This window comes from Acipenser ruthenus, chromosome 21 (genome assembly GCF_902713425.1).
Source record: "Acipenser ruthenus chromosome 21, fAciRut3.2 maternal haplotype, whole genome shotgun sequence".
NCBI classification, from domain to species: Eukaryota; Metazoa; Chordata; class Actinopteri; order Acipenseriformes; family Acipenseridae; genus Acipenser; species Acipenser ruthenus.
This window is the reverse complement of record NC_081209.1, coordinates 9,977,784-9,990,491: the sequence shown is the minus strand read 5'-3', so window position 1 is coordinate 9,990,491 and position 12,708 is coordinate 9,977,784. Positions and strand designations below refer to the sequence as shown.

The 12,708-nt window shown below is 38.2% G+C and overlaps 1 protein-coding gene across 1 annotated transcript in view; it reads left to right on the top strand.

The window, feature by feature from the left end:
- The first annotated feature begins 6,359 nt into the window (after window positions 1–6,359).
- The window catches only part of LOC117428239 (phosphatidylinositol transfer protein beta isoform), a 70,673-nt gene continuing 64,324 nt past the window's right edge, over window positions 6,360–12,708 (top strand). The window contains exon 1 of the mRNA XM_058994783.1: window positions 6,360–6,595. Within this exon, the coding sequence (XP_058850766.1) occupies window positions 6,372–6,595 (224 nt within the window). The 5' untranslated portion in view covers window positions 6,360–6,371. The remainder of the gene's footprint in view (window positions 6,596–12,708) is intronic.

Below are 12,708 nucleotides of genomic sequence, written 5' to 3'. Positions count from 1 at the left end.
TTATAATCTAGTCATGTTGTTGATGCTGGATCCATTAAGAACAGACTAGTTCCGGAATCGAACAGTTATCAGGACCCGATTGAGCTTGGTGGGCCGAATGGCCTCCTCTCGTTCGTAAGTTGTTGCTTTCCAGACAGCCATATTAAACACAGAACATAAAAAAGAAACATCAAAGAAGTTTATTAATCTCTTTCAAATTGTGTTGAGGGATGACACTTCTTAGAAAGGCAGGCTGATTCGTGGCTTATTATTTGGCAGGTGGGTTGATTTTTTTTGTACTGTAGATAAAGAGACACATTTAAATGTCGTTTTCTTTGTTTTTTACTGTTGTCAGTGTTAAGGAGCTTTCACTCGAGTACCACTAAGAATGGAAGCTACGTCCTTAATTAGATATTTTCGTTAAAAATAGAATTTAAAGTGTAAAGCTTTACTGGGGGAAACGTTCTTGTTTTTTTTTTCACAATTGTAGTGTACACTTATATAGAACAGTGGATACTTAAACAGTAAAGAAAAATGTTGCCTATTTTTATATATGTAATTAATCTAAGTCATATATTTTATCTTATGTGAACTCAAATAAAACTGATCGACAATAGCCCACATGTATGTAGAAGACATTGTTGTACATATGTCAATTACATATGGATTAGGAACTGTAATGCTCGTATGTGTAAGGGGTCAATTGCCATATATAATGAACACGCAAGTTACAAAACCCAAGATAAACTCTGTTTGGTTTCTGATTGTTGCCACATACTGTTTCTTTCCTTGATATATAATTAGCCGCAGTGTATGGCTGGAGGGGAGAGTGGAGACAGGCAAGACTGCTGACACTTACTACTGCATCTACTGGTATCCTAAATCTGGAGGAATCTGCAGGGGGCAAAGAAGTCAGAGATAACTTAATAAATATTCATTCTTGCCACCATAGTGGTGTTCAGTATTCACCAACGCACCCAAGCACATCTAAATTCATGTATCTCGTAGTAACATAACATCAGTACTGCAGTCAGCTGTGTAATTACCAGAATCCTACTGAAACAGAGTAATAAGTAATAGTTCATCTCTCTTATCATCAGATTCCAGTGATTTCACAGACTACTGCCTGCAGCTTTGGTTGTAACGTGTCGACAGGATGTCTACAAATCAGATCTAACTCTGTGGTTCACTGGGCGTGAGCTGGGGGGAAAGATAAGGCAGAAGAAGCAGCAAGGAGCAGTTAGTAGGACAGAATGTGGTCACCGACTGGGGCCGACGCTGTCGACATCCCAGGGGCGGAGGACCCGGCAACCGGAAAGGATAGAAAAGAGGTCGTCGACTGGGGCCGACGCTGTCGACATCCCAGGGGCGGAGGACCCGGCAACCGGAAACGGGATAGAAAAGAGGTCGTCGACTGGGGCCGACGCTGTCGACATCCCAGGGGCGGAAGACCCGGCAACCTGAAAACACATATGAGGGTTAGACTTGAAAAGCCACCCCTCGGGAGGAGATGAGAGAGGTACCCAGCATTTGAGGCTTATGTAAGGGGCGCTCGTAAAACCCCTGATTGGCCGAGACATCACGCTGCCTGGGACCTGAAAATAAGGACAGAGCATTGAGGTTAGTATAGGACTCGGCACGAGTGACCACGTCCTGAAGAGAGGCAGAATAGAAGAGAGCCTCGAGTGAGATGAGCGCAGGAGCTGCGACAGGACAGAGTTTGGCCGGGGGTCCGCTCTGACTCACGCGGTGAGAACCCCTGAAGGTAAGGGAGGCGGCTGCCTAGCCCTGAGGTCGGGGAAGTGAGCCTCACTTGCCCCCCAGAGATGACCGATGCGAAGGCATGTAGAAGGTGGAGGAGGGGAGGAGGAGGAAAAACGAAACACTAGACAGAAAAGGTGCAGGTGATCAGGTCTTAAATAGTAAATAGAACTAATTAACTGGAGATTAGAAAATTGAAAGATTAGAGATTAGCAGCCCCCCCAGCTTCACGCCCCCCGAACCTCGCAAGCTAACATTAAAAAGCAGATGGCTGTTGCTTCAGTTGTTCCTCAAGGTAATTCCTACAGCAGCCTTTGAACTGAATGCATTACTGGGTAATGTTAAGCAATGAATCTACTGCTCATCAAGGGGAAGATTGAATCAAAAATACAGCGTGGCTTTACAACCTAAGTAATCCCCGTTTTTCTTTTTTTTTGTAAGAGTAGCACATTTATTTTTTCCTTTACTTTCACCCCAGTTTAGAATGTCTGATTATCCTCTCTCGCCACAGAAATTCCCCACAACTGCTCAGGAGAACTGAAGGTCAGTAGGTGTCCTCTGATCCCATGACCAAGCTAATTGCTTCTACACCCAGGATCTTGAAAGAGGATGTCAGTAAGCTACCGATGTCTAAGGAGAGACCTGCAGGTGTCTGCTTGAGTTCACTGGGCGCCTGGCCAATAGCCTGCTGTAATGCGATGAGGAGAAACCTTCCCTGCAGATTTTGCCTCCCTATAACCATCAGGGGCATTAGAGACACTGCACCACTCCCTGTAGACCCAGGACATGAGGAGGTACAGTACATCACACTTCACACATTTTTCAATTTCTCTGGAGAATAACTTCTCAAGTCATCATGAAACTTACTATTAAAACTACGTTGCACACGTTGTTGAAAAGTTATTAGATTTGGGGGATATATTGGGGTGTCTGTCCTCACCTCCATCCCACACACATTTTATTATCTGGATGATCACTTACCAATTGTCATGAGACTTGGTAATTCTTATTCTATGCCATTCTGTGCATACTGTTAACATATGTCATGGTCATCAACTGTTTCCATCATACTGATCCACTGACATCCAGCTGTGCCTTTTCCTGGTAGGGTATAGACTGATCAAAACAACACCTTGGTTGAGTTATAAATATTTACTATGGAAGTTGTATCACTTAAAATGGAACAACCATGGTGTAGATTTCCTGAAATTAACTAGTCTATTTCCACATTATTTTTTAATATAGTATATTTGATACTATGTAGGACCACTTGTGCAATCTTGTTAGTTTTTAAGGTCATTTTTCCAAGATTTTTTTTTTAACCCTTTCAGTGGTGGCATGACCTCAAGCTCCCTTATCTTAGAGCCATATGTTAACACATGCCATCGGAAATCACGTTGGAACCGGACGGGACTCCTGGGTCCCTGTCTGAGCTAGTGTAGAAATATATGCAAAACAAAAATGAGTTGACCTGTTCTCCTGTATACTCAATAAAGGAGTTCCTGTTCTTCAGTGCAACAAAAATAATTTACGACTCAAAGGGTTAATGTGAGTGCCATCTTTGAACAATTTCAGTCTCCAGTATGGTGTTTAGCATTGAGAGGTGATGAATATGAAAAAGACCTGTTCTCCTCTGCTCTTCCAGGGTAAATGCCAGTGGGAGTGGTGGAGGTCAGTGGTGTGAGGGAGAACACTGTGTTGCTGTTCTAGAGGAGACAAAGGAATGTGCCCCTAGTTATAGCGACTTCTTTCATTTGACAAAAATGATGCAAATTGCACACTAGAGAGTGCAAAACTAGTAAATAAATAACCCAGGGGTTTGTCTTCTCCCAGAACATCTTTGAACTGTATACCTGTCTAATCTTGGGTGTCAAACACTGCATATTTTACCAGGCAGAAGTGCGGTATTATGACTAAAATGCCATTGAGTAAACCCTATCACAACCCTCAGTGTGGCCTCCTTCTGTCTCCAAGTAAACTGGATACTTCCTAGTGAGACTTTAGACTTACAGCCGAGGCTATTGTGACCTACAGGACTGTTGAAGAGGTGGTTTAAGGCAAGACCCTGTGATTTTGTAAGAGAGGAGAGAAAAATACTTTATATGGGAATCACAGTGAATATAACCTGTGGCCTTTGATGATTTTGTAGTTACTTATGTGGCTCTCCACGTTTTTTTTTTTTTTGAGAGGATCACTGGAAAAAAAGTATAATACGTTTGAATACAAAGTAAATTACTTAGCACGTTTGCAAAAAGCATCTGTTTTATTTTTCTCAATAAAAATGACAGGATTTTGCCGTTGATCTTTTTTTAAATTATTTTTTATATACAGTTCCAGTACGTATTCATTATGGCTGTGGCTGAGCTCTTTTTAACAATTGAGCTAGGCGCAGGGTCGCTGCCATTGGCTTTAGTTTTACATTCTCAGAATAATGAAGTGGACGAGACTGCAATACACGTGCACTGCAAGACTCGAAGCACACATTGCAAACATGTTGGGATGGACTTAACAAATACACTAATAAAAATAATCTAAAAAAAGAAACATGATGCTTTTTTGACTTGACTTATTTACAAATGACTAAACACTTAAACTTTAAAATGTTTGATAACCCATAACAAGCAATAGATTATCATAATGACTACCAAATAGCAAACGTAATACCGATCCAAAAAAAGGGAGACAAAACTGAACCAGGTAACTACAGACCAATAAGCCTGACTTCTACTATATGTAAACTTATGGAAACTATAATAAGATCCAAAATGGAAAATTACCTATATGGTAACAATATCCTGGGAGACAGCCAGCATGGTTTTAGGAAAGGGAGATCATGTCTAACTAACCTACTTGACTTTTTTGAGGATGCAACATTGAAAATGGACAACTGCAAAGCATACGACATGGTCTATTTAGATTTCCAGAAAGCTTTTGACAAAGTCCCGCATAAAAGATTGATTCTCAAACTGAACGCAATAGGGATTCAAGGAAATGCATGCACATGGATTAGGGAGTGGTTAACATGTAGAAAACAGAAAGTACTGATTAGAGGAGAAACCTCGAAATGGAGTGAGGTAACCAGTGGTGTACCACAGGGATCAGTATTAGGTCCTCTGCTATTCCTAATCTACATTAATGATTTAGACTCTGATATAGTAAGCAAACTCGTTAAATTTGCAGACGACACAAAAATAGGAGGAGTGGCAGACACTGTTGAAGCAGCAAAGGTCATTCAAAATGATCTAGACCGCATTCAAAATTGGGCAGACACATGGCAAATGAAATTTAATAGAGAAAGGTGTAAAGTATTGCATGCGGGCAATAAAAACGTTCATTATAAATATCATATGGGAGATAGTGAAATTGAAGAAGGGAACTATGAAAAAGACCTAGGAGTTTATGTTGACTCAGAAATGTCTTCATCTAGACAATGTGGGGAAGCTATAAAAAAGGCTAACAAGATGCTTGGATATATTGTGAGAAGTGTTGAATTTAAATCAAGGGAAGTAATGTTAAAACTCTACAATGCATTAGTAAGACCTCACCTAGAATATTGTGTTCAGTTCTGGTCACCTCGTTACAAAAAGGATATTGCTGCTCTAGAAAGAGTGCAAAGAAGAGCAACCAGAATTATCCCGGGTTTAAAAGGCATGTCGTATGCAGACAGGCTAAAAGAATTGAATCTATTCAGTCTTGAACAAAGAAGACTACGCGGCGATCTGATTCAAACATTCAAAATCCTAAAAGGTATAGACAATGTCAACCCGGGGGACTTCTTTGACTTGAAAAAAGAAAAAAGGACCAGGGGTCATAAATGGAGATTAGATAAAGGGGCATTCAGAACAGAAAATAGGAGGCACTTTTTTACACAGAGAATTGTGAGGGTCTGGAACCAACTCCCCAGTAATGTTGTTGAAGCTGACACCCTGGGATCCTTCAAGAAGCTGCTTGATGAGATTCTGGGATCAATAAGCTACTAACAACCAAACGAGCAAGATGGGCTGAATGGCCTCCTCTCGTTTGTAAACTTTCTTATGTTCTTATGTTCTTATGTGTGTCAACTGAAACAAATGAAACTGCACAAAATAACGTTAAATGTATAGTTACTAGCACAGTGCAAAACACGAAGCCTAACTGCCTTATTTTGCATATCTATTTCTGATACCATTTACACATATAACTTTATTATTAATATAGAGGCTTATGAATTGATAGTTCAGGTTATGCAGATGGGTGTTTAAACAAATTACCGTAGGAGGGCGAAAAATAATATTTGTATATTTTTAAAATATAAAAAAATGCATATTAATTTAAAAAAAAAACACACACAAACACTTTAGAACTAAAAATCCAGATACCAATTTTTATGTTTCAAATGCGGTTTGAGTGGTCTACGCAAAAACGTTTTCCTATTCAATCTCAGCTGTCCAATCACAGTGTGGCCACGCCTTCTTATAAAACCGAGCTGCCATTCATTCGATTGGATAGCCGTGACTGTCAACAGTGGGAGGCAAGGGGTGATAAAAATAAATGTTGAGAAACTGAATTACTGTGTTTGCCATGTTGGCTCAAATTGCTTTCATTTTCTACAGAATAGTGAATAGTTAGAGCCAAAATGGAGCCAGTTTCACATGATGCAACGAGATGAGACACGAAGCTTTGACAGACAAAGGTGGCACCCACTGGGAATTGTGTTCCCCCCAATTCTCACTGGAGAATTCCCGCTGAGCAGCTCCTCGCCTGACCAATCCGCAGGGACAGGGGGCGGAATAAAGCGGTTGTTGATAAAGCACGGTGACGTCAGGGTCCGCGCAGCCGCAGTCGCTGAAGAGAAGATGGTGCTGATTAAGGAATAGTGAGTGTAATGTTTTACGGTTTTTAATGCTTTTAAAGTCTTAGTTTTTTTCTTAATTAAAAAAAAAGAAAAAAGTGTATGTTATTTATATTCGTGATTGTTACGTTTCCGGCGTCCTTAGTTTGTTGCAGACGATTTAACTGGTGTAAAATGACCAGGGTGTAGCTTGGGTGTATATTTTACCGGTTTCTTGGGCCTGGTCTGTACTAGTGACAGGGATTGAATGCACCTTGTTAAAATTCTCTTTGGGGTTTTGTATAGGTAGATAGTTGAGAGAAAACGATCTACGGCATTTCAATACCAAGAAACAATGTGAAGTATTGAGAATCAGTATTTAATAAACGATAAAGTGGAGCTGTCAGTAAGCTAGGACATGTAAACCCTCCAAAATACCATTAATGCCCATTTTGAATTAAATAACTAACGTTATTATTAATGAACATTACAATAAACAAGTTGCGCATTATCTTGATTCCAAAGTTTGTAATTGACATTTAGGGGACACCCAGACTGAAGCCTGTTGGCGGACTGCTTGGGTCATTAGCCTGGTTAATAGTTTGTTTTATCAGGATTAAACCACGATATATACGGATAAGGTCGTGGTTGTTTACCGTGATTAATCCTCGTTTGTACTACAGTACAGAATTGCTGAAAAGCCTAGCACCACTGACCAGTATTGTTGAAAGAATGTAGTTCGATGATTTAAACATAACCTCTGGGGGTAGAACATTATATATTAACTTTGTATCTGTAGACAACGAATGTAACGTGGTTTAATTTCTGTCCTGTTTAGTTACGAGTTGATCTTGTTTGAAGGAAATTACAAAGATAAAAAGCAAAGATATTTCTTAATACTGCTGTTTGTGTTTATGACTAAGTTACTTGGTACCGTCAGAGTCTGTACTTTGATCAGAACTTGTGTAAGAAGAGGTTTGAGGAAGCCACTGAAAATTACCTTGAATGAAATACTGATGCCTTTCACTGCTTTTGAATCGGTTTAGATCCAGATACAGTTAAGATTAATTTATCGACCTGGTTTTAGCTGTTAAAAAAGGAACTGGTTTTCAGTGATTTTATTTATTTATTTATTTATTTATTTATTTATTTATTAATTATTACTTTTTATTTTATTTATTTGTGTTGAATTTTATTTAAACGTTGTGTCAAACCAGATTCCTTATATTAAAATGTCTGTGTTTAAGATGTCAATCTACTTATCCTTTAAAAATCTACTTGCCCCCTCCATCGCATAAGACGCACACAAAAAAGTAGAATATAACTTGTATGATTTTGGTTTTAACAGTGAACTCAATCAGTCGATCAATTAGTGATTAACAGGGACTGATCTAACCTTGTAGCTTCTGGTTCACTAAATTCTTGAAGAAACACAATGTTCCTGTGACCCCCACCTCAACAAATGTATAACATACTTAAAGGAAATGTTCCTTTCAGTGCAGTTCGGAACATATTTGCTAGTAAGTGAGTACATTCAGGTTTTTCTTGATGTTCTTTCAGTTTTGTAACTGCTGTGCCACAGATTTTTAAAGGTTGTATGTATAACCTGTCAAGTTCCTCTGCATTTTTTTTAGTTTTTCTTTTGTTTATTATAAACTTTTTTAAAACAGTGTACAACATTTTACAGCTATTTTTCCTTGTCTAACATCTTGTCCCATGATGGCTAACTGGAACACTGCTGCAGCAAGGTGATCCTGGTTTCATACCCTGATGTTTTTTTTTTTTGGGAGGGCAACATTCGGGCACAGTATAACAGCAAAACTTGTTGTCCGGAGCGTTTGGCGATATGAATTGCACCCCCCTGTGGTGTGTTACTTTTTTAACCTTCCATCTAATATGGAATAGTATTGAACATTATTAGCTGATTAAAATTAAATTATGATATTTATTTTACTATTGAAAGAATATTTAAACTCTAAAATCTTGGTTCCTGGGCATTATACTTTTTTTTTGACAGTGTCAGGTGTTTTTCTTGTGTTACAAATGTGCTCTGGGTTTGCAGTGTAAGCTGAAGCAGGTTCTTTGTATTTGTTGAGTAGTGGATGTCAATGTGGTAGTTGGATGGCAGGTATGGTACTGGTTGTACAATACAGATCCAGGGTCTGCTTTTGAGCAATCCTCTCAACAAGCTGCATGTGTCCAGTTATAGGTTGTCTGCTGTTTCAGTTGAATCAGGTGCAGGTGGCAGATGGCTGGACTGCTGTTTCTTGCAACTTTTAGGGAACGAGTTGCACAACAAAATGACTGCAGGTGTAGAGCCAGCTTTAAAGGTCCAGTCCAGGTTCAATAATTGAATAGATCTAATAATTGCCTACAGTATAAGGATTGTACTGTAAGTGCAGTGAAATCATTTAGGACACAGCAGGGCGCAATCTGAAATGGTCCTTAAGGTGCCAAATAACCTGCAACTCAATTATATTTGTCCTATAATAGTGTGCCTAAGTTGTTGCAAATAAAAATAAATCTGTCCCATTGTGAAAAAGCATGACTAAATAATGCGGTATGGTATATTACTCACATTTATATCCACGCACTGACTATTCTAATAAAATGTACATTTGAAATATTCCCTAATTAAACTCTTATCAGTTGACGTTTTAATGCTTGATGGGGTGAATGGCCTCTTCATTCCCCAAGGTTTTTTTTTTTTTATATTGCTTCTGATTGTTGTGTTTGAAGGGCTTTCACTCGCAGTAGGGGTGTCTGGAAATTCTCTATAAAATTATATGGGATTTATTTTTGGGATGCTAATAGTTTAGAGGTTAAATGTTTAGAATTGTTCCTAAACATTTAACTATTATCAAAGACATGCCTGTCAAATAGAGGTCAGCTTTAGGGTTAGTGTAGCATGTGTGAAGTGTAAGGTTTATTCAGTGCTTCATCTTTTTCATACACAACATGTAATCTCGCTCCAATGGAGGGCTTCTCATGATGGCTTTTTTGATTGGTTCCAAAAATTGCCAATAAGTTTAAATGTGTTAAATTGTAAAGTTTTTTCAACATTTAGAAAATTAAACAGTATCTAACATTACTTTTATTTTAATGTGATCTGCACTAGATTTTATACTCTGCTCTAAAACTTTTACACAGTCTGCTCAAGACCATCTTCAGCCTTAGTGGTGGGAGGTAGCAGAATTATACACAATTAAAGGGCAGTGACAAATATCAACCTCTGTTTAATTTGTGTGTTCAAATCCAATATGGGCATTATGCTATGAAAGTATAAAATTATGAGCTCGGGGGTGTGGAATTAAAAATAAATAAATAAATTCTTGTCCAATGGAGAATTGCAATTAGAGAGTAAGTAGTGGGGTTCTGGAAAATAGTGATATACACCCCCACATGTTGCTACAACTGTTTATATAACTTACCTGTAATTTCTTTTCATTGTTAACATCCAGACAACTTTACACTTCTAACTTAAAACTTAAAACTAAAGTTTGTTTTCAAAGCTCTCTTCAAAATGTGCAATCTAGTGCACTGGGGTTTGAGATCTGTTCTCTAAATCACCATTTATTTCTATCATAAGTGCTCTGGCTTTTCTGTTCCGTACCACATCATGGATTGTTATTGAGGGGATACCTGTTTGACAATGTGGGCAATAATCCTTACACTATCCGTGCACTACAGCGGACCTTTTGAAAATGTTTTATAAGTGTAAAAAGTTGTCAGGATGTTAACAATGAAAAGAAAAATGACAGGTGAATTATTTAAACAGTTGTAGCAACATGTGGGGACATGTAACGCAACATTTTTTGGAACCCCATTATTTACTCTAAGTTTTCAGAAACCTGTGTGGCTCTCTAGAAATCTACTCGAGAGTGTTTTTCTAGCAACAGAAAGTACATAGTAAGAGAAAAAAAAACTTTATTCCTCAGACAAATCATGTTGCCCCAGGCATCGGGCGATGTGAATTCCACACCCCTGGAGCTGTTTTCATAATTCTTCTTTAAACTAACTCTACTGTCTGTGTCACAGTTTACCAATTTATTTATTGTGCAATAAACAAGTCTAAACTACTGCAACTGCAAATCTCCACCCACTGTTTGTGTGTGGTTGCTCTGTGCGGCAGTTCATTTTAAAAATATGCTCATTGTCCTGGGATACAGACGGCTGTTCAGAACAAGGATTTCCTGTGGAAATAACGCTGGAGAACAAGAATAAATAAACATACTGAGCTCTCTATTCAAGAAATGATGGTATCTTTCCATAGCTGCTTTTTTATTTTTATTTTGTTTGTCTCGATTTTTAGGATAGAGACAATACAAACGTTAAGTACTCTGTATGTGTGATCCCGGCTGGGGGAACAGTGCTCTTCACTGTCATACACATTGTTAATGAAAATTCACTTGATTTAGTATGTACAGTATAATCATTTTTAAAATGTACTTATTTCAAATTGTACATATTGTATTCAAATATAGTGGTATACAATGCATCAAGAAACTATACATGCTTTTTTGGGGGGAGGGGATTAAATGTTTGTGCCGTTTGGGATTTTAATTTTTTTAATTTTTCTTTTTACATTTATACTTAGTTTAAATAAAGCAGTGTCTGTGGTGCAGTGATTTAAAAAGATGATTCAAAAAAGTATAGCTAGGAACTTTTTCCGGTCCCTACCAAATTCTTCGCTGCATGTGTGCCCTGCTATAAAGCGCCCTGCTTTCTTTAATTAATGTCTGATCGCAGCACTCGCACTGGATTTTGCATGTGTGGTGGGAGTAGCAGAGCGCTACTACTCCCCAGAAATTCAATAAATGCCATGATTAACTGTTCTTTAATCACCAAAATTAGAACAAGCACAGAGTTGAGTACAACAGCAGTCAATTATTTGTGTTTCCGTTTTTTAAACTACTATTGCTGAAATCTTTGTCATCATACTCTGTGTTCTTTTAAATCAGTTGCCATGCACAGCTTGCAACATAAAACAGTAATGTGGTTTAAGTGTGCAGGAACCATGCTTGATTTCAGTCTGTGGTCAACCTCTCAACTTGTGGACAACTTATTTTCAAGATCCAGTCTAATCAGCCCAAAACTTCCAAATACAATACAATAGTTAAGCTCCTCTTGAGACCAGCCCCCCTTTAAAACTACTCTGCCAGTTTTTTTGTTTTGGAGGTCTAAAGGTCTTTCAGGCCTAGCATTGCAAATGAGTATACCTACTGTATTAATTACTACTGTTTAAATTCTGAACACAATAGTTTTAATTGCTTTGCCTCTTCATCTTTGCAGTGAGATGGTGTATTCTCAGTGTATAGACCTACCTGAAGTGACCAACTTACAAGCTGATGTTTATTAAGAAAACTAACCTTATACAGCACACCATACAACAGATATTGGTTATAACATGTTTTTTCTAAATGTTTGTTTGTTATTGATGCTCTTAACTTTATTTTAAAGATGATTCAATTTGCCAAAGACAATTTTTAGTATGTTGCATAGTCTTGCAGAGAATGACTCTATAAAAATGCCAATAAAAACAAACCAACAGAATTGTGTTACTACAGTACTTCCAGTGTATGGCACACAGATCCAAAGCACATGCGCTTCATGTACAACCGATTGCTTGCAGCCTTGTGTAACTGTCTGTCTTTTTGGTTGCTGTGGATTTCATGGTGTTGAAAGGCGTGAGACTGGCTGCAGTCGGGCTGAACCCGCAGGTACCACAAGATAGCACCTCCGTTCTGAACTGACAACTCCGTCATTTAAAGTAGGACAAATGTGCTAAAATTTGTGATGGTTTTGCATCACCAAACTCATTTCACTCATGACCGGAGCTGGGTTTAAACTATTGCTGAGGATGTACAATAGTGTTTTTAGTGTTATCTTTCCATCTTTTCCATATCAGAATAACCCTAAATATAAAACTGTCCTTAAATTTAAAAGCTTAACTGCATTACATATTAAAGGCCAACAGTGCATCACTTGCAGTACTGGTGCAGGATCATAGCAAACCGGCTTTGTTTAAAACTACAGCCTCTGTGATTCAATTGTCAGGTTGATTAACTGTTGATCTTTTATCCTCTGAAAGACATAGGAGGAGTAGAATATAATAAAACAAATGTCTTATTAAAACTTGTGAGTTTGCTGATTCAGCA